This window comes from Gracilinanus agilis, chromosome 2, assembly GCF_016433145.1.
Source record: "Gracilinanus agilis isolate LMUSP501 chromosome 2, AgileGrace, whole genome shotgun sequence".
NCBI classification, from domain to species: Eukaryota; Metazoa; Chordata; class Mammalia; order Didelphimorphia; family Didelphidae; genus Gracilinanus; species Gracilinanus agilis.
This window is the reverse complement of record NC_058131.1, coordinates 414,931,056-414,954,575: the sequence shown is the minus strand read 5'-3', so window position 1 is coordinate 414,954,575 and position 23,520 is coordinate 414,931,056. Positions and strand designations below refer to the sequence as shown.

General features: G+C 33.9%; 1 protein-coding gene across 3 annotated transcripts in view; it reads right to left on the bottom strand.

Moving 5' to 3' along the window:
* EML1 (EMAP like 1) overlaps nt 1-23,520 on the bottom strand; it is a 269,917-nt gene that overhangs the window by 103,202 nt on the left and 143,195 nt on the right. The window contains exons 3-4 of one of the 3 annotated variants that reach the window (XM_044664593.1): nt 21,099-21,164; nt 10,422-10,553 (exon numbers count right to left, since the gene is read on the bottom strand). In XM_044664593.1, the coding sequence (XP_044520528.1) occupies nt 10,422-10,553; nt 21,099-21,164 (198 nt within the window). Of the gene's footprint in view, nt 1-10,420; nt 10,554-21,098; nt 21,165-23,520 lie in introns of all 3 variants that reach the window. The other 2 variants (XM_044664596.1, XM_044664594.1) reach the window with 2 other exon arrangements.

The following is a 23,520-nucleotide window of genomic DNA, read 5'->3' as shown; positions in this document are numbered from 1 at the left end:
TACCTCCTCCTATATGAAGCCTTCTTTGATCTTTCTCCCCAGCCCTGCTTTCTCTGTAATGATCTTTTCCTCTGGGACTTCATGTAGCACTTCAAACCTCTCTAAACACTTGTAAACCAATGAGTTATATAATTTAGTTGCCTGTATTTGTATATCATTCTCCCACTGAACTATAAGCTCTAAGAGGGTAGAGATTGTGTCCTTTCTGCACTGAATGTCTATTGAATAAATGAATTCTGATACTTGAAAATAATTACAAGCCAAATTTAACACCTATATGTATTTCTCAAAAGAAGAAATTGGTCTGAGTTCATCTTCCAGATCTTTTCTGGGAAATGTAAGGCAGCAGCTCTGGTTAGAGGACATTTTGTTAATGATGACATGAAACAGACTCCATAATAAGAGAAATGCAAACCAAAACAATGTTGAGATCTCATTGTAATCCCAGCAAATTGAAAGAGATAATGAAATATGGAAGTAATCAATGATGGAGAGGATGTGTTAAATTGTTCATTCATTTCAGGCATGTTAAGCTCTTGATGGCCCCATCTTGGATTTTCTTGGCAAAGATATTAGGGTGGTTTGCTATTTCCATGTCTACTTCATCATATAGATGAGACAGAGGTAAACAGTTAAGTGACTTGTCCAGGTTCAAGCAGCTAGTGAATGTCTACAATTGGATTTCAATTAAGGTCTTCCCGCTAAGCTTGGCACTCTCTACAGTGTACCACCTAACTGCTCTGATGTGGAAAGACAAGCAAATTAACTCATGGTTGTTAGATCTGTGTTTTGGTTTAACCATTCTGGAAAGCAATTTGGAATTATGTGAAAAAGATAGAATGTCTATAACCTGTAAGGCATACAGCTGAAGAAGTTCAATTACAAAAAGAAAGGTTCCCTTAATACATCAAAATATTTATGGCATTACTTTTTTGTAGTAGGAAATCCACTAGATAGATTTTTGTTGGGCACTGGCTAAATAAGTTTTGGTGTGTTAATATAATTAAATATTACTGTGTTATAAGAAATTATGAATATCATTATTTCTTATTGTTATTAATAAAACCAAGACAGCAACATACATAATGACTGCAACAAAATAAACAGAAAAGACAACATCACACTTGAAACTGAAAGTTGTGAAATAACATTGACCAAGTTGAGGAAAATTCATGTTGGATTCTATTATTAATCACCAATATTTCTATGGGAATTCATCCATGATCACAGATTCTAACTCTGAAGGCCAGGCAATTCCTGAAGGGTGCAACCTAGTGAAGCAATTACTCCCAGCTCTTCAAGGCATTTATCTGGGCAGGGACCTTGCTTTTTGTTTATTCTATAAAAAGAAGCCAGTTTGAGCTAAAGCCCACCTCAGGTGATGATTCTGCTTATTCCTAACTTCTTTGTTGTTTGGTCATTTCACTTTTATCAGTCTCTTTGTTACCCCATTTGAGATTCTCTTGCTAAAGTCACTAGAATGGCTTGCCATTAACTTCTCTAGCTCATTTTATAGAGGAGGAACTGAGTCAAACAGGGTTAACTGACTTGCCCCAGATGACATTGCTAGTAAGTATCTGAAACCACATTTGATCTAAGAAAGAAGCTTCTTCCTGACTCCAGGCCTGGCACTCTTATCTGCTGTTCCACCTAGCTGCTCTTTATTCCTAACCTTCCCTCCTCCTAATAATGAGGTAATAATGTCCCATCTCCTCATGCCTTACATTTCCCAGAACAAAATCCGAAAGATGTACTCAGACCAATATCTAACTTGGAGATTTGCTTTAGCCTGGCCTTTGTAAAATTCTGTCCACCACAAAGTTTAGTCTTAAAGAAGAGATATGAAAAAGCATCATATCTACTTCACTGGAAATGTGGGAGGTTATAAATGTATAACACTGAAAATGTCATTCTTAAATGTGCTTGTTTTGTTGAATTCTTTTTCTTCTTTTCTTCTGAGCTATAAGGAATGACTCTTTGAGAAGGGGATAAGAGACATTTTAAGAAATAAAAGTAACATAAAAATAAAAATATACCAATACTATTTATTTTTGGAAAAGGATTCATTAGCTCCTATTGTGGAGCAGCTAGGTGATGCAGTGGAAAGAGTACCAGGCCTGGAGTAAGGAACACCTGAGTTCAAATCTGGACTCAGACACTTTCCACCTATATGGATCCTAGATAAGCCACTTAACCTTGTTTGCTTTCACTTTCTCCATCTGTTAAAAATGAACTAAAGAAGCAAATGGCAAACCACTCCAGTTATCTTTGTCAAGAAAAGTCCAAATGGGGCCGCAGAGAATTGGACACAACTGAAACAAATGAACAGCAACAAGCTCCTATTGTATACATCTACAAGTCTAGAAAGGTTCAAAATCTTTTCCTGATAGCTTCAGTTTGGTGTAATGGGGGGAAATGCCAAATTAGGGAATTAGCAAACCTGTATATGGATACTAAACCTGTTACAAAATAGTTGAGTGCTTTAAGACAAAGATAGGACAAATCCTTTTCTGCTGCCCCTTGTTAAATACAATTTTAATTAGATTATTATCTGAAAAGGATGCATTTAATATTTCTGTTTTTCTACATTTGGTGATGAGGTTATGTCCTATTATAGGGTCAAATTTTATGAAGGTGCCATGTACTACTGAGAAAAAGATATATTCCTTTCTATTCCCATTCATTTTGACTATTATATCAAACTTTTCTAAAGTTCTATTTACCTCCTTAACTTCTTTCTTGTTTATTTTTGGTTAGATTTATCTACTTCTGAGAGAGGAAGTTTGAGGTCCTATCTTTGAGGCTACTATCTATTTTCTCTTGTAACTCATGTAACTTTTCCTTTAGGAATCTGGATGCTATAGAATTTGATGCATTTATATTTAGTATTGGTATTGTTTCATTGTCTCTTCTCTTACTCACTTCCCTATAGGGTAAAGAAGGTTTCTATAGCTGACTGAGTGTGAATGCTATTCCCACTTTGAACTAATGTGAGCCAATTCCCACTTTGATAGTCCTGGGATGTTTTATTTTATGGTGTCTTTCAAGAAGTGATTGGCAGATTCTTTCCATTTTCCTCCCTCTTGTCTGAAGCTATCAGGGCAGTTTTCACTAGTGATTTCTTATAATATGGTGTCCAGGTTCTTTTTTTGATCATGGCTTTCAGTTATTCCAATGACTCTTAGATTATCTCCTGAATCTATTTTCAAGATCAGTTGTTTTTCCAGTGAGACATTGCCAGTTTTCTTCTATTTTTTTCATTCTTTTGATTTTGTCTTATTGTTTCCTAATGTCTAATGGAGTCATTACCTTCCATTTGCATAATTCTAATTTTTATGGAGTTATTTTCTTCCATTAGCTTTTGTATTTCCTTTCCCAATTGGCCAATTCAATTCTTTTAGTGTTGTTTTCTTCAGTGTGGTTTTTTGGTCTTCATTTCCTTGGCCCATTCTGGTCTTTAGAGTTGTTTTCTTTATGGATTTTGGGCCTCCATTTCTATTTAGCCCAATCTAGTTTTTAGGAAGTTATTTTCTTCAGTGAATTTTCTCTAAGTTGTTAAATCTATCATTTTAAAAATTATTTGATTTTTAAATTTCTTCCAAGTTTTTGGAGTCTGATATATTTTCTCGTATTCCTTTGGGGCTTTGCATGTTTCATTTTTGCCCTCTTGTCATCTTCTGTGTTTGTATTTTGGTCTTCCTATCACTAAATTACCTTTATTATATTATCATTACCATATTTTCTAAAAAAAACCCTACTCTGAATCCTCATTGAGGCTTTGAAGTGCCCTTGTATTCCTAAAGTTTATGGAAGTTGTATGTAAGTTTTGTTAGGTTTTAATATACTGGAAAGGTTTCAGGTATAGGTCTAATGAGAGAATGAGACTGTTGTCTGAGGATCAATCTCGCTAAGTAAAGAGGGTCAAATACAGAAGTTGGCAGATCTAGCTTTAGCATGAGCAGAAAAGGTACATAATTTTATGACATAAGTGATTTCAAAGTAATCATGAAGGTATGCTAGTATGTGCACAGGCAATGCAACATGTAAAATGCAACATTTTACAAGATCTTCCATAGCAAGTCAACATATATACTTTGATAATATTTTCAATGTGATGCTAGACATTAGAGAATATAGATTTAAGGGGTTCCTTTTGTGTATGGGTTTTACCAGATGGTTATTGAGGATACTTCTCTCAAAATATACTTTGGGGAAAATTAACGTTTGAGAAGATGGATCAGTACTAAGAAACAAAAGAGGAAGAAGTCATAAAGACAATTCTATAGTCTCCTACTCTTAAATTATGAATTCTTTTTTTCCAGAAGAAGCAGTGCAGAACAAAAAAAAATAATGGAAAAACATGACACACACAAATGAAATTGACGGTATTACTACCAAAAATTTGAATATAAAGTAATAGCAATTTTATCAAAATTCTCTGGTAATAGTTACTGTCAGAAAAAGTTTGAAATCAACCCCATATTAAAAGAAATGATAAAGATGAGACAGCAATGAAAAACCACAATGACTTCAAACTAACATATTTGAATGAGATGCTAAAAAAAAAGGGAAAACCAAAAAAGCAAAAGATCCTGATGTTGACTATTTCCATCTTTTGTGACAGTTGTTCATAAAAATTACCACAATAATGTGGACCAAAGTAGCCACCTTAGCAAGCAATGACAATCTGTTTAACAAAAAGACATAGCAGTCAATAACAGTATGATTTTGAAGTGTAAAATTATTCAAAATACTTGCAGAAGAGGACAGAGAACATTATCAACGTATCCTCTCACAAAATAATAAAAAGCAATGAAAGTGAAAACAGAAAGCCTAGCAGGAGACTCAAATGAGTCACATTATTCCAAGAACTTTTTCATAAATGAAAAGAGCAAGGAGAACCAAAAATAATGAAAATAAATTTGTCTACGTTTTTAAAGTATAATGCACTGTAAAAAGGGGGGGGGGGGGGAAAGATGATAGTTCTTAGTACAACAAAAAGTGATTGCTATTATCAAACATGTACCAAGAAAATTCGTGTAAGAGATGACCCAATCTTGAAAGCATTAAGGAATCACTTATTATGTTAACCAAATTAGGCAAGTCAAAAAATAAGTAACAATCTTTGCCTACTTTTTCATTTTTAGAAAATTTTTATGTAAATGATCTATACAAGATTTTTGGGTCAGAAGAAAATGTGGAGAAAATTCCTAGTCCTTCGACAAAACGATCCTAATGACTTCTCAAACCTTTCCAAAATGGGAACTGTGTACCAAGGATAAAGTAATTTCAGCTATCTACATGGTCTAGAATACCTAGAATCCAAAAGAAGGTCAAAAACAACTCATGATCACCTTGCCCTCAATATTCATCAAGTGACTGGCAGCATGGTTGTACTGGCTGACTCAAAGACCTGATATATGAATTTGAAATTAAACTCAACCCCACATCCCAGACCTCTCTCCCTTTTTCAAGTTCAGGTGAGATGGCAGAGGGTGGGAGGGAGCTGTTATATGGCATGTTGCAAAGCCTGAGGGAAAGAGCATAGCAGCCAGCTGCAGCCAGTTCTGTTCCTCCCTCCCCCCCCCCCCACAAAAAAAGTCACATATGGTAGAGACCTAGGCTAGTGAACTGTGAATTGTCCAGTATTGACAGGATATTGAAAGTTTTGGAGATATAGTTCCATATAGTTCCAAGAGAAACTACCATCAGAGGTGAAAGAGAAAAATCAGCAATGGAAGGAAACAAGGGGGGAAAGGAGTGAAATTATTAAAGATCTCAGGAAGAAGATAATTCAAAGACCTTGATCATAAGCAGACGAATCAATGGAAAACATTAATAACAGAAGGAAATTCAATCTCCAGATCTAAAAAAGAAGTTAAGGCATCTTTGAATAAGGGAAAAGGTTCAGTACTTGAGTCAGAGGACTTGTTGTTCCAGAGTAGTTTAAAAGAAAAATGAGAATTGTCTGAAAAGAATTTATGGTCTGCATAGAAAAAATAATGGGAAGAAGAGAAAGATTTGAATCTACAATGGTAAGACTCACTCATGAAAGAAAACAAAAGAGAGAATATTTGATTGGTAATTAAAATACACAGAAATGAAGAACAGATGCAAAAAACCAATGACATTAAAAGAAAATATGCTGGTGGTAGGACACCCCTTGTGGTGGCAGCAGTGGTGGTAGCTTTGGGAAGGTGAACAGAGTAGAAGTTCATAGATTCCCCCCTTCCTATCTTTACCTCCCATACTGTGCATTTCTTAATTGCTGCAACCCAATCTTGTCTTTTACCCAGTTCCCCTGATAATAGTGAAGTATTTCCTGGGGCAGAGCTTATTCCAGAGTTCCTTGGATCAAATGTTCTTCCCACCTTTTGGCAGTTGCTACCCTGTCCTCTACAGTAAGTATGTAATGACAAAAGGCCGTTGTCTACCAGGTGGTGAGTCCTGACTAAAAGCTGCTATGCAGGTGGCCTCTAATAAAGACTAATAAGTTGCCCTATTGAACATAGTGCTTTTTTCTCAATAATGTGGCCTACATAGTATACATCAACAATTCGGTCATGTACCCACAGAACCAGACTGTGATTTCTTTCACCTGGAATATCAACTATGCCTAGCTGATAGTGGTAGAGAAATTACTTGTTTACTATATGGACCCTGAAAAACATGGGTAGACAAATCCAATGGCATGTCTGGGTCTTCCTAATTTGTTTGGGGTCTTCAGAATTGCCCAGGTATTTGGCTTAGCTAGGTTCAGAAGTAATGTCCAAGACCATCAAAGTGGCAACAAAGTGACAGCAGAAAGACAAGTAAAAAATTTTCTTTCTAAATGGACCCAAGGAGAAGGAAATGAAGGCAGAAATCAAGAGGAAGTAACAGTGAAAAGGCAGGCCTGGGGGATTAAGGCCAGGGTCTAGCAGCATCCTGCCTATGGGCGAATCACTGTTTTCTGAAGGACTACATTCAAAGTGAGATGGTGCATGAAATTACAAGGAGGGAAACAGAAGAGGGGATGTGTGTCATGTCAGAGTCAAACTGAAGGCTAGTAATGAGGAGAGGGTGCTCCTGTGTTCTTTTAGGAGGAGATGAATTTATAGGAGAAGGATTGAAAGGGAAGAGTCTGAAAGTGGCAAAGTGGAGGAATACACCATTGGTTCTCTAAGACTTGTGTGTCTAGGGGATTGAGGGAAGGAGAAGCCAACCTTGGAAATAGGACCAAGAAATGTGGTATCTTCAGGACAAATCAAGATTGGCCAATTGATGAAGGGGAGAGAGGATGGACAGTGGGACCAAGAAGAGATTGAATTGGTCTTACAGAAACCCACTATGTTGGAAAGTCACAGAAGAGACCTTAAATAACCAACTATATTACATAGTTTGTTCACCTTGCTGCCTTTTCCTCTTGTACTCTTAGATTGTAATTGCATATGAGTCTTCAACAAAACCCACTTATAGAGACATTGGGGTAGATGAAAGGAAGACTAGAAAAGGTTTATGAAAATCCTCTAAAGTCACACTTAGTTACAACTCCAGCATGCTCCTCTCCATTAATATGCTTTACAAAAAGTATTACTTTATGGCATTAAAGACTTCTTTTGTCAATTCTCTGCTCAAAAATCTTTAGTGCACCAATGAAGGGAATACTCACAGAAGTATTTTTATATGTGTGTGTGCATGTGTATATATGTTTTAAAATATAGATAAACATATAAAAATATAAATATAAAAACACTACAATTCTTTGCCACCATAAAAGTAGGTATTATTCTTTAAAAACACAGGACTCTAGTATTTGGAATTTCTGGTAAAGAAATCTTTTTGAAAGTATGCAACTAAAACAAGGTAATTTCCAACTAAAAGTCACAATTTAGGAACTGGGTATGTGTTGTTATAGGGGACTTGCAGAATGTAATATGGGATTAGGAAGGATGTAATAGGGAGGTGCAGGATATAATATGAGGCTGAAGCTAAGGGTAATAACTGATAGGATCAGGCATGATAAACATAGAGATAATCTTTCAGTAAGGAATAACATACACAAACTTAAAATGCAAATAGGACAGTACAAGAGCTCTGATTTCAACATTATGGGAAATTCCAATTCTAGATCTTTTTACTGGCATGGATCAATAATTCATTTTTAATTTATAATTTTAAGATACTGTCTTTGACAGTGAAAAGTTAAGTGTCCTGTCAGTGTTAACCAAGTTAGCAGAAGCAGGACTTGAATTCTAGTCTTCTTTACTCCAAGGCTACTTCTTTTTCTACCACACTAAACTGCCTCTGTTGGAATAAACTCACTTTTAGCAGTGCTTAGCACAAGTCTGGCACATATAGGTGCTTAATAAATGTTTACTGACTGATACTAATTAACATTTATGTTCTTCTTTACTCTTTTTAAAGCACTAGCCTTACAATAAATGCTTTGAGGTAGGAAATATTATATGATTAATATACCTCTGAAGCATCCACTATTGCCTAAGTCAGTAATGGCATCAGGACATCAAATGATTGTAATACTAAAACATGCTCCATGCCTAAATTGTGAGTTTTAGTTGGAAATTACCTTATTTTGACTGCCTACTCTCAAAAAATATTTTTTTCCTTTATCACATGCTCCAAATACAAAAGTCATGAGTTTCTAAATTATTTTGCCCATTCTTACAGAGGCAAACTCATTCTTTCATTTGTTATACTACTCTGAAATTTTTCATTTTAAAAAGCATTTAGACAACTAACTGAGAAAGTCTATCCATATCTAACTGTTGCTCCTGGGAGATCTGAGAGGTGAAATGGTCTGAGAGATCATTTCATATTGATTTTCAATATAAATTAATTTAAGGAAATGATAAATGTTTTAATTAAGGTCAGGGAAATATTCAATATCTCTAAGAAGGACTTTAAGATCAAGTGACTTTCTTTAAAATGTGGTATTCATGCAAGGTGTGCATGCTTAAAAGTTCTTTGACCAAGAATAGTTCCTTATATAGAATCTTGTTTTGTAAAGGTATGCAATCACTAAGCCAGATTGTAATTTTCCAGTATCTTAAGTTACTCCCTTTGATAAAGTTAAGAACTTAAACAACATCTTCAAGTCATTAGGGTACCATTTAGTAATAGAAACAGCTAAATGTGAATGTTGTATGTAGCAGGTAAATATTTTCAATTCAACAATCATTTAAGCACCTAGTAAGTCCAAGATTCTATGCTAGACACTGGGGATACAAGGACAAAAAAATTTTAAAAGTCAATGTCAACCAAGAGTTCACTTCAATAAATTCTACAAACATTCTTATGTTCTTAACATGTACTACTCAGTGAAACAAAAGTTCAATGGGACAACTTTTAAGATTTTCTGTGACATGGAAAGAACAATGGAGGTAAACTCAGAAGGTCTGGCCTGAGAAATCCTAGCTTTTTGGTGCTGATAAAATCATAAACTCTATGTAGTTTCTTCATCTATAAAACAGGGATTATGAATTTGTATTTTTACCCTCATATGTTTTCTGTAAGAAATTTAAAAAAATTTTAAAGCATTATATAAATGAGGTATTATTTCTGATGCAGAAGACCTGGTTTTACATCTCTGAAGCTCATATTTTAATATGTAAAAATGAGATAAAATAAATACTACCTACCTAAATTGCTAGTCTGAGGATCAAATGACATAATGTCAATGATGTTTATGTGATATTATTGTGTTCTTCGTATGTCCTACCTAGTGATAGTTAGATGACCTTAAAGTGTTCTATAAATGTAAGCTATTATTTATATTATTATGATTATGCAAAATCATAATATAGAATATATTAGTGATAATTCATTGTACACTCAATTTTCCAAATCCTAAAAATTTAGAAAAATGGGTTCACAAAAAACCTAAATTACAGTGAGATAATATGACATAATAAAAGGACCACTAAGAAAACTTATATTTTGACTGGATTAACAATAATAGAATTTGGTACTGCAGTTGTAACAACTTTAAATTCTTCTAACATCTAATAATATAGGTAAAAACCAAATGCTAGCACAATTTAAAAAAGAATGGCTTATTCCAAATATAGATGGTGTATAAAATATTCATTTAGAAAAGTTTAATATTATTTATGTAAGGCATACTTCTTTCTGAGAAGAGAATTTGAGGTAAAAAAAGAATAGTTTTAAATTGGCAATGTATAATTGATTAAGTAATCATTTCTAAAAAGAAAGAATTAGATGATCAGGAAATATTGCTAAAAGCCACATAACATTGAATACTTACAACACTGTATTTTATAACCTTTAACTATTATACTGTTAGTTTTAAGTTGTGGTTTTTTAAAAATGAGAAAATAACATAATTAAAAATGTAATAGATTTAGTAGCTTTCCAATAGCATTTAATGCATTGATATATGATTCTGCTCTTGGCCTACCTTTTAGTTGCTGGTGAAACGGTTTCTTTCCTGGCCCCTGAGGGGGAAGGTAGAGAGCCACTTGGTTTCTTTGGTAACACAGTTCCATTATTAACAGTAGTTCTTAAAGGCAGTGTTTGTACGAGGGGTCTTGCTATAACATAAGCAGAAAATGAAATCAGAAGTATTCCCATATAAGTTATAGGGGAGGTCAGAAAATACACATTGAGTTGAATTAATCTCAGATCTAAGAATTAGAAATAATTCAGAATAAATTCAGTGTCACATGCCTGCCATTTAAAATGAATTATTTGAAATGGGTTTTGCCCACATAGACAGAGTTGCTTTAGCTTAAACTCATAAATCATTATTATCTATAATATGATAAATGCTGTATAGAGCCAACAAATTCTAACAGGTAAGAGGGTCAGGTCACAACTGTTTTTGGCACATGATAGACACATGATAGACATATTCAGAAAAGACCAGAGACACATTCATCCTCCTTGGTCCTTTTTTGGATGTTGCTGACCACCCCTTTTTCCCAACCCCCTTTCTTGGATAATATAGCTCTTTTCTCTGCTTTCATGGCAGATACATATCGCTTTCCCCTGCTTCATCTGGTTTTCCTCCTATGTATCTAAAGATTTCTTCTCAATTTCATTTGCTGGATCATAATATATGTTCCATTTCCTAACCATAGGTATAAACTTCTGTTCTTGGCACTCTATGAAGAGATGCTCTTCTTATCACTTAGCATGACACTGAGCATGAATTAAATGCTCTGCAAATATTTGCTGACTGATTATAACCCCCTATAACTAGCTCTAAGAAGCTATCAATATGGACAAATATTGAGATTTTTTGAATCACCCAAGGAAACAAGTAGATTGTAATCAAAACAGTTGTAAATGAAGAGAAAGTAAGGCTTAACAAAATGTCATACATTCGATGGGCACATGATGTGGAGAAAAATAATTTATTCTAAGTTTTAAATTGGGGCTCCTCTATGAAAAAAATGAATAATCTGAAGTCTCTTAAAGAAAATGCATATGATCTCATTCAGTATGCCTTTCCCAAACTATTTTTTGGGGTCATGACAGAAAATGCATATATTTGTCCTGGGATAAAATGAATCATAAATGTAGTATTTAAGACTGTAAAGAGCCTTGGAACCACAGAGCATTTACTATAAGAGCTAAAAAGAATATTAAAATCATAAAGCCACATAATACCCAAACTAAATGAGACCTTAAAAAGATCTCATTTGACTTCATTTTTAGTTAAATATACAGAGACCTACAAACCAAATTTTTTTTGTAAATGGAACTGTTAAAAATAATTATGCTGCATTTCCATCCAATTATATATAATAATTCTTATTATTCTGGAAGATTTCCAGAAGCTAATTTTCCTAGAAATATTCCTCTCTGGATTAAAATGAATAATGAATTGTAGATACAAAAAATGCTGTTCTTGCCTTTTCCAAAACAAAAATCTATGCCTAAAAATTTTTCCTATATATTTCATATGAATTAAAGCCAGAAAAGTTAAGAATACTCCATAAAGTATATACAAATTCTTCTAATTAGCTCTTAAGAGATTTATTAATCAATCATCTCCTTTTTCCCCTCAATCCAATATGCATTTAGTATAAATTCTAAATTTGAATAGTTTAAAACATGCTTCTAAAGAAAGAAAAAACTAAATCCCAAATCCTAGAGGCACCCAGTAACAGTTTTAAACAAGGACAGTGTGAATATATCCTAATTACAGTCACTTGAAAAAAATAAAGAAGTAAATGAAAATAAGATTTTTAAAGGCATAAAAACATGTATACAATACACATTTGTCATGCCTTTGGTTTAGTTTTTTTGTTAAGCTGTCCATTAACATCAAAAGTATGTACGGTTGTTGAAATTTTAAAGAGAAGACATGACATTAAAAAAGGGAAAATGACACTTTATTAGGAAATAGCATGTTGTTTCCAGAATAAGATACATAATAAATGTATTTTTATTGGTTAGGTTCTCATTAAATGCCTGAGCTACAAACAGAAAGAATGAAATAATTAATTAGTAAGAAACAGTGAGTACAAAACAACCAGAGATGAATAAACCAGCCACAGTTTGGATTTTTGTTAACAGCTTCTGATGGAACTTATAATGTTCAAATGTCAAAAAGTGGCTCCCTTTCAAAATTCTTATATTATATCTGGGAGAAGGAACCTGAAGGAAGCGAACTGTTTGATTCTTGTTTTATTTTTCTTTCTGAAGACCATTATCATCCTGCTTGGAAGGAGAGCCTTTTCACTAGAAAACACTTTCAGAATAACAATGAAGTTGGAAAGACTCCCACTGGGGCAGGACCTAATTATTGCTCTCTCAGAATCCAGTAGGAAAAAAAAAAACTGTACAAGGAGTTAGAAAACATTGGTTCAAGTCCCTGCTCTAAAACTCATTAGTCATGTGACTATACAAAATCTGAGCATCAGTTTCCTCATTTGCAAAATAGTAAATAATACATAGTAACTGTACTACCTACCTCATTCATATAGTTATTGTGAGGAAAGCATTTGGTAAACTTTAATTGCCTTCTAAATGTACCACTACTATTATTAAATATAAAATATTATCATTTTTATTTTAATAATTACCTTCATTTTCAACTTATCAATCCATATCATCAAAATAATTAAGAATTAAATCATATAAGTCTTAAAATCTCACCCCCAAAAGCTGAGATTTTCCTAAGAGAGTCTTGAATACAGAGGAAGCAAAAATATATGGCATCAAATGTAAACAAGTACCATACTTACTTGAATAAAAAGATTTATTCATGAATAACCATTAAAAAATTTAAGAGATAAGAGCATTTTGAAAAGCACAAAGCAATTCCTATTCATCTGAAAAAGTAAAATGAAAGAAACACTAGTTTCTAAGATTTCATAGGTTATTTTAGTTTTTTGATTAAAAAGACTCTTTATTGTTATCCTACTCCAGTACCTCATGATGCCATGGAGTAAACAATTTTTAAAAAGAAATATCAGCATAGCATAGGTTTTATTAGATCCCGCTAAGATAGAAAGGTTTTTAGTGTGGGCTAGGTTGAATGCCTACGTCTAATAACCAATGACCAATCTAGATAAATCCAGAAAGGCTCATCACCAGAGCACAGGGCCATCAGATGATAATTTTTTTTAGCCCCAACAGTTGAACAAGGTTATATATTAAAACTCAGAGGAAATTTGACCTACTTTGGTGAAGGGAGTACAATGCTATAGCTGATTTTTTTCAATACTGAAGTTTTTAAATGCTGTTTTTTCCCTGAGGATCAAGGGTTTCATAACCCAAAGGGATTGAGGAGAATTCTAATATCTGGATTCAGTCAAATGGAAGTACTATATATTTTAAAAAGTGGGGCTCTTGCCTTCTATCTGGTTACTTCCTCTGTAGCCTTCTCACCAAATGTCTCTCCATCCATACCAGGTAATATACCCTAAAGCTGTATTGGTGAAGCCATGGCACAGGTGCCGGGGTGGCACAGGGAGGGCTGCTCTATTCCTCCTCTCCATAGGACCAGAGGAAATTTTTTGCATGTCCCAACCTTCTGTCCAGCTGCCCAATTCAAGCACCTCCTCCCTCTGTCATCTAGTGTAATACAGGGGGCTCACAGGCAGCTTTAAGTTGAACTTGAACTCTGGACACATGATTTCAGAAATGTTTGCCAACACTGCCCTAGAGGAACTTTGGCCCTGAGATTCTACACTCCTGATTGATGAGTGCCTCTCTTAGAACCCTGTATCAAGAAAGCTTTCAGCTATACTTTCCTTCATTCCCTCCTCTCTATTCTTCTCCACAGATTCTTCCTTAACACTATGAGAGCACTCTTTTCTTCACACAATCCTCTACCTTTTCCTTTCCCTACTATATCTAAAGAGGAATTCCCCACCTGCCCTACAGGTCTGAAATAATGAAATATGATCAAATGAAAGGTTGCATCAATCTATTCTGTGACCTCCCTCCCTTTCTCTATCTGAAACTTTTTGAACCAAAGTATTCTTTCTTTGATATCACTCTTCTACATGTGTTATTTCTCCCATTAAAATGTAAGGTCCTTGATAGCAAGGGAAGAATTCTTTGGTTTTGTATTTAAAAATCCAGAGCTTAGGAGAGTGCTTGGCACATAGTTAGTGCCTGATAAGTAATTTTTATTCATTTAATTTGTATAAAGGTCATTAGAGAGCATAAATCATTGAGTCTCAAAGCAGATGATAGATTCTCCTATACCTAACCTATGATTTTTAATGCTAGAAACCATCTAAACTAAACCTTAGGGGGCAACTGGGTAGCTCAGTGGATTGAGAGCCAGGCCTAGAGATGGGAGTTCCTAGGTTCAAATCTGGCCTCAGACACTTCCCAGCTGTGTGACTCTGGGCAAGTCACTTGACTCCCATTGCCTACCCTTACCACTCTTCTGCCTTGGAGCCAATTCACAGTATTGACTCCAAGACGGAAGGTAAGAGTTTAATAAAAAACAAAACAAAACAAAACAAACTAAACCTTAATCAATGAATATATATTACTACATTTTCTACAAGTGGTCATTTAGCCTCTTCACTTAATCAAACAATCAATGAACATTTTTTAAGTGCTTACTAAGTGTCAGGCACTGTGCTAAGTGTTGGGAATACAAAAAGAAACAAGAAGCTTACAGTCCATTAGAGGAAACAGAATTCAAACAAATAATATATGAAGAAAGCTATAAGATAAATAGGAGATGATTAGCAGGGGGGGAGTCTAGAATTAAGACGGACTGAGGAGGTCTTCATGAGACAATGGTAATTTTAGTTGGTATTTAAAGGAAGCCAGGAAAATCAGTATTCAAAGGAATGAAAAAGAACATTCCAGGTATGTGAGATAGCCAAAGAAAATGTCCTGTATAGAGAGATGGGAGTCTCTTATTTGTGGAACAGCCAGGAGGCCAATGAGAGGCAGAATGGCATAGTAGATAGAGAGCTGAACTTGAAGCCAGGAAGAGCTGGTTTCATATCCCACTTCTGACACAAACTGGCTATGTGATCCTAGGTAAGTCATTTAACTCTCTCTCTCTTTTTTTTTTTTTCAATTTTCATTGGCACCATTTATTAACTTTTGACAATGTTCCATGCTTCAGGATAAATATTTATTCCATTTCATACTTAATTTGTCCTAGCTTTTAGCACAGTATCTCACATAACTGATTCTTTATTTTTATTTTATTTTTTTCATTTTTTATTGTCATGCAATACACACTTCCATAATGGTGATTGTTTTAAGAGCAAAGTCATGCATAATCAAAACCCCAAAATAAAATGAAAGATACATTGATGCGAAAGACGACTACAATAGTTCTTTCTCTGGAGGTGGACTTTATTCCCTGTCATAACTCTTTCAGGATTGTCCCAGATCACTGCATTGCTGAAGTAGCCAAGTTTTCACAGGTAAGCATCATACAATACTGCTATTATTGTGTACATTGTTCTCTCAGTTCTGCTTATTTCGCTCTGCATCAGTACCCACAGATCTTTCTAGCTTTTCCTGAAATCGTCTTGGTTATCACTTGTTATAGCTCAATAGTATTCCATTACCAACATGTACCACAATTTGTTCAGCCATTCCCCAAATGATGGACATCCCCTCAATTTCCAATTCTTTACCACCACAAAAAGAGCAGCTACAAATATTTTTGTGCAAGTAGGTCCTTTCCTCTTTTTTTATTATCTCTTTGGGATATAGACCTAGTAGTGGCATTACTGGATCAAAAGGTATGTATGTTGAGTAAAGTTCCAAATTGCCTTCCAGAATAGTTGGATCAGTTTGTAACTCCACCAACACTGCATTAGTGTCCCAATTTTGCCACATGCCCTCCAACATTTACCACTTTTTCTTTACTATCATATTAGCCAATCTGGTAGGTATGAAGAGGTACTTCAGTATTGTTTTAATTTGTATTTCTCTAACCAAGAATAATTTAGAACATTTTTTCAAATGATTATTGATGGCTTTGATTTCTTCATCTGAAAATTGCTTGTTCATATCCTTTGACCATTTGTCAGTTGGGGAATAGCTTGTATTCTTATAAATTTGACAAATTAGACTTTTATCAGACTTTTATGTTATAAAAAAATTTCCCCAGTTTGTTGTCTCCCTTCTAATCTTGGTTAGTCTAGTTTGTACAAAAGGTTTTTTTAATTTAATATAATAAAAATTATTTATTTTACATCTTATAATACTATTTTTCTTTAGTTTGGTCATAAATTTTTCTTTTCTACAAAGATCTATCAGGTAAGCTATTCTATGCTCCCCAAATTTAGTTATGATATCACACTTAATTATTTCAACTACTTTTTAGTTGATTCTCTAGGATTCTCTAAATATACCATCATATAATCTTCAAAGAGTTGATAGTTTGATTACTTTAATTCCTTCAATTTTTTTCTTTCCTTATTGCTAAAGCTAGCATTTCTAATACAATATTAAAAAATAGTGGTGAAAATGGGCATCTATGCTTCACCCCTGATCTTACTGGGAAGGCTTCTAACTTATCCCCATTGCAGATGACATTTGCTGAAGATTTTAGGTATATACTACTTATCATTTTAAGATCAGCCCATTTATTCCTATGCTTTCTAGTTTAGTTATTTACTTTTTCATTTATTTTTTTAAAATCTTTACCTTCCATCTTAGAATCAATACTGTATATTGGTTCCAAGGCAGAAGAGCAGTAAGGGCTAGGCAATGAGGATTAAGTGACTTGCCCAGAGTCACACAGGTAGGAAGTACCTGATGTCAGATCTGAACCTAGGACCTCCTGTCTCTAGGTTTGGCCCTCAATCCACTGAGCCACCCAATTGCCCACCTTTCTAGTGTTTTTAAGAGGAATAGGTGTTTTTGTCAAAGGCTTTTTCTGCATCTATTGGGCTAATCATGTGATTTCTGTAGTTTGTTTATTGATATGGTCAATTATGCTGATAATTTTCCTAATATTAAACCAACCCTTCATTCCTGGTGTAAATCCCACCTGCTCATAGAGAATGGTCCTTATGTTATATTGCTGTATTCTCCTTGCTAGTATCTTATTTAAAAATTTTGCATCTATATTAATTAACGAAATTGACCTATAATTTTCTTTCTCTGCTATTGTTCTTTCTGCCTTAGGTAACTACCAAATTCATTTCATAAAAATAATTTGGTAGGATTCTTTCTATGCCTATTTTCCCAAATAGTTTATGTAGTATTGGGATTAACTGTTCTTTAAATGTTTGATAGAATTCACTTGTGAATCCATCTGGCCCTAGTGATTTTTTCTTAGGGAGTTCATTGATGGCTTGTTCAATTTATTTTTCTTATATGGGATTATTTAAGTATTCTGTTTCTTCTTTTGCTAATCTGGGCAATTTTCATTTTTGAAATATTCATCCATTTCACTTAGATTGTTAGATTTATTAGCATATAATTGGGCAAAACAGCTCCTAAAGATTTTTAATTTCCTCTTCTTTGGGGTGAGGTCACCCTTTTCATTATTGATACTTATTATTTGATTTTCTTTTTTCCTTTTTTTAATCAAATTAACCAACACTTTTGTCTATTTTATTGTTTTTTTAAAAAACCAACTCCTAGTCTTCTTTATCAGCCCTTCCCCTTTTCCCTCTGCCTCTCAACAATTTTTGAATCCTTTTTGAGTTCTTCCAGAATCTGAGTCCAATTCATATATTTCTTTTGTTTGCTTGGTTTTCATTGTCCCCTTCTGTGTCTGTGCTTTGCTCTTCGTCTCCATAAAAATTCTCTATGGCTAGATTTTTTTTTAATGTTTGCTCATTTCCCCAGCCTTTTCAAAAGTAGATTCTATTCACCAAGAGGTTAGGGCACCCTCTTAAATGTCAGTTCTTCCTTGGTGCTACCCTTAGCCTTATTTCTGGGTTTCTGCAAGTTTCAGTTCTTCCAAGATGATATGATGGCCTGTAGGCTGGGAGCTTGGAGAGCAACCTCCCACCAGATATAATTATATCCTAAGACTGCCTCAGGCTTGAGTGTAGGCTTTTGGTTTCATTCTGGACTTGATCAGGTCAGGCACATAAAAGACTGCCCTGCCTTGGGGTTCTGCCAAGGTTTAACCAGGCTCCCTTAAGTCAGTACTCTGGGGACTGCCCCAAACTTGGGTTTATGTCCTCACCACAAGGCTGGGCTGGGACTCCTAGGCTTGCTCTGGGCCCATACAGATCAGGCTATGAAGCACAGACTGCCTTGAGCTGGAATTCCAGACCTCACCACCTTTTGCTTAGAACTTTAAGAGGTGTGTGCAGGGTTGGACTGCTGTTGGCCTAAGCCATGGTCTCAGGTTCTGGATGCTAGCTTGGGCCCGGGTTCAGAACCTGGACCAGTAGATATGGGGTGGTGTGGGCTTGCTACTGGCTTACTCCTTGCCTCCTGCTGGCTGTGTTCTTCTTTCACTCCAGTGCCCCAGATGTTCTCTGCCTGCGTTTCAAGTTGTTCTCTTCATGAAAGTTGGTTGGTAAATCCAAAAGAAGCATTCTGTTCAATTATGAACTAATTTCTGCTTTTCCCTTTCCTTTTCTGAACACAGGCTGGGCTACCATTCCTGAATATGGATTTTCTACAGCTAAGATAACAGTGGTAGCTTGAGCATTGATTTCCTGAATTCATTCAAGTCACTGAGAAGTTGTGATACATATTGGTTAGGGAAGTACCCACACCAATGAAATCACAATTCTTCATATAATAATAAGGTAAGTATTTCTCAAACTTAATGTCAAAATTCTTTTTTTTGTGATAGGTTTATACATTATGATCAACCTCATCCAGAAAAAAATATTAAGCATTTTGGGAAGTGTGGAATATTTATAGTGGACCAGAACAACTGACCATTTTAGTAAATCTTTCTGGGTTTCAGCTATCTGACTCAGAAATGTAATACTGAAATGTTTTCTGTTTAAAGGTTAACTCTAGGTAGAGGTGAGGATCCAAAAGTAGGCCAAGCCATAATGCTCTCATGTGACACCATTGATAAAATAAAATTAACTATAAAGGACCTAGCTCTAGCCCCTTGAACACAAATATTCATATCTTTTCTATAATTTAAAAACTATTCATCATACATTGACACTCTCAAAGGTAAAATGATTTTATGAAACTGAAATGGATGAGGACCTGGTCAAGAAATGGTAATTTAAGATACAATTTTAAATATCACTTCTAATTTATGTATAAAACTAATTTTAATGTCAACAACCTAAACATGTTATTAATTTTCCTCTCGAGTTCTGAAATTTGACATTTAAAATTGTATATAGCTATATAGAATTCTAAGTTTATTTTTTAATATCTATTGACTAAGTCTACTAAAACGATTATTGATATTTTTATATTTTAATATAGCTCTCTTGTGTAACCAGAATGATATAGTATAAGCCATTCTGAAACCAGAAAAATTTGAGTTTAAAACCTGCCTTTGAAACATACTGGCTATGTGACTCTGAGCAAATCATTTAATATCTTAATGCTCCAGGCAACTTATTAATGCAATAAGTTGCAGAGAAATTGATGATGTGTATTGATAGAGGAGGAGTCCTTATTTGAGAAGTTCCTTAGATCAATGAAATCACAGGTCTAATACTTAACCGGCCCTTGGAGAGCTCTTATTACCTAAAGGAGGAGGGCAACTAAAGATTAAGAAAAATTATAAAGCCCTAGTATTTCCAATAAAGACAACCAAAGAAAAAGGAAAAGTTACTTATTTCACAGCATTCAAGGTATGTGGAAAGGGCTGGGAGGGGAAGGAAAAGAAAAGAAGAGAGGAGAGGAGAAAAAGAAAGAAAAAGAAAGCAAAGTAAGACTCTCACTGTATTTTGTCATAAAACCTTTAATTTAGTTAACCAGGATTATGAGTCATTCCATTCCCTAATCTTTACCTTCCCTCCTCAAAAAATAAAACATTCAATGTCATCTAAAAAGAGAGTGAGACAATCCTAATCTCTGACTCACAGACTGTACCTATCTAATAAATTCTGGTATTGCCTTGTGAGTTCAATATCTATAAAAGTCTGAAGCAAAAAGCATCATATTATACTCCAGTTTAGTTAGAAAACTAAATCTATTCTTGAATAAAAGGGACTACCATTTCAAGTGACTGAGTCATAGCTGGAAGAGACTTCAGAGGTCATCTAGTCAAACCCGTATCTAAGCAGGAACCCTCTCCTCCCCTTACAAAATTTAAACATGTGAAGGCTTCATACAATGGAAAACTCATTATTTATCAAAGCAATTCATTTCGCCTTTGAATACTTGTAATCACTAGGAAATTGTCCCTTATATTTACATAACAGAATATAAACCTTTGAGAATATGAACTGATTTCATTATTTTGCACATAGCAAAAATTAAATCATTTGCTGAAGTGAATTTGTTGAATTGTAGTTGTAGCTGAACTGGCCAAAGTATCTTTTTGTTGTTGTTATTATTATTTATTATCTGGAATGACTTTAATAATTGTTTTTAAAAGTGATTTTAAAATATCATCCCACGTAGTGAGAAACTTCACAATGTTACATGTTAATGTAATAGCTACAAGACCAATCAGAGTATGCAATTGTCAGTGGCTGTTAGTTTGTTTTCCAAACTGTGTTGTTTTAATGTCTTACCTGAAATAGCAGGACTGACATGTTTATCACCCTCTCCAGTGGATGCTTTTTTAGTCAGATTCTGATCTATTTGAATTAATAGGGCTATTAATATTACCAGTAATAGGAAATTTGTAAATGGAAGTATAAGTAAAAAGTAAAGAAGCCATACTCAATTTTAATAAAGTTTTATAAAGCAAGAACAATCTAAAATATTTCTTAAATAATAAGTTAAAAAAAATAGATACACTGAGATGAGGAATTATGTAACATTTCCTCTTATGTTTGAGTTATAAGGCCTACATTTGAAATACTAAAAACCATATTATTTATAAAGTTAATAATATATACATACAAATAATCCATTTAACTCTAAAAAGATTGAGTAACAGGCTTATAGGACTTAAAACTAGAGGGAAACTTAAAAGATCACAGGAAAATAAATTTAGAGATGGCAAGATCCTTAGCAGTCACATTCTACAGATAAGGAAACTGGGGTTTAAGAGAGGTTATATGACTTGCCCACAGTTATGCAGATAGTATGGAGAAGAACTGGAACCAGGTCATCTGACTCAAGCCAAGTGCTCTTACCACTATATCATGTACTCTCCATTTTAGGTTCCTTTAGCTACTATGTATTTCATTTAGAACCTGAAAAATTAAAATAGTCTACATGTAATCTACTTCAAATTATAATAGCAGCATAGCCTTAAATATCATCAAATAATAATAATGTGATAATAAAGAGTCTAAGTTTCCCCTTGAGTAGGAGGGCAAGGAGTTTCTCTTTCACTTGATAAATCAGGCAGCAAAACTGTAGTTGTCAACTCCTTAGAAAAGCAAAGTTTTTTTCACATGAATGCATCTGTATTTAATCAGGAAAATAAAAGTAAGAAAAAATTTCTGTTGAGTAAGAATCTTCTCTTTCTTCCTGAATTGTACTAACTTCAGTAGTTCAGTAAAAGCATTCATATTCCATTCAGGAAATGATAGGATCTTAGAGTTAGGAGGATCCCCAGAATTCATCTGAAACATGAATTGCCTCTACAACATTCCTAACAATGTCTAGTCTCTGCTTAAATGCCTTCAATGAAGTGGAGCTCATTACACATACAGCTCATTCTACTTTTGGAAAACACTAAGCCATGATCACCACTCACTAGATTTTTTACAATATTATCAATAAGCTATTTTCTAGAATAAACTTTTTACATTTTGCCTAATTTATGACCATTTATACAAAGCTAAATTGGGCCCTAAAGAGCTTTGGGTCCATTAATGTTAAATTTTTAAAAATAATTTTGCAGATGCATTTTTTAAAAACGAGAACTGTTTCATAATCCAAAGAAATATCTTCAAAATTTCCTCAAGCAACTCTCCTTAAATTAACATTTTATGTTAATTTTTAGATTAATTTAAAAGAAAAGTTGTTGTCTAAAGATACACAAGCATTTTAAGGCAAGTGCACATAAAGTGGTATACAAAACAGCAATGATTACTATATGTTTGTTCCTGAAGTGTTGAGTAGTAATAAGAAAATTTAAAATAGCCCAGGTTGTATATTACTTTATAATTTGGAAAGACAATTTAACACTTAAGGATTATTCACATTTTAGAAATCTCCCTTGTGCACCTAGCAATAATTACCTTGAAAGGAAGAATGAATTTATTGCTAACTTCTGCAAATATGTAAGAATAGGTCCAATCATTTTAATAAAACTTCAATCTCAATCTAAAAATACATACTTATATATAATCATATGTATATTTTTCTGTGAAATAATTTTAGATTTATATTCTATATAATTTTGCCTGAATTTATACATTATTAGCTATAAATGATCTATGAACTAATATTTACTTTTTTAACTCCTGCAGACACTATATTGAACAGTGTTTCTGGAAAAATGGTTGCAATGCATAAAAGGAAAAAGGATCTTATGGTAATGACAGGACAGACAGTTTATCAAACCTTTACTTTCACATCTTTTAGCAAAAGTTTGAAATTATTTAAACACAAAATGGTTTTTGTTGTGTATTATATTTAAGGATAGAAAATAGTCATTAAAATTGTTTAAAAAACTTGTGTGCAGAATACCCTATTGAGTACTATATATGTTTTAGGAAGAAAGGAACATTTGATAAGGGTGCAAAGATAAAAGAAAACTCTAGAAAATAATTGTGTAGTTTACAAGTTAAACAGGGAAGCAAACAAAATACAAATGAAATAACTTGACAACAATTGTTGAGTGACATGCTAAAGACAAGTAATTAAAATATAATAAGAGTATATAAATGTTCCATGGATATGCCAGAGCCAACGAATATTTATGGTATAATGAAAAAGGAAGTGAATTCAAAGTTGGGTCATTTTGTTTTGAGTCCTGGCTCTAAGATATGCAACTATGGGCAAGTTACCTTTCTAAAATTCAGTTTCCCCATC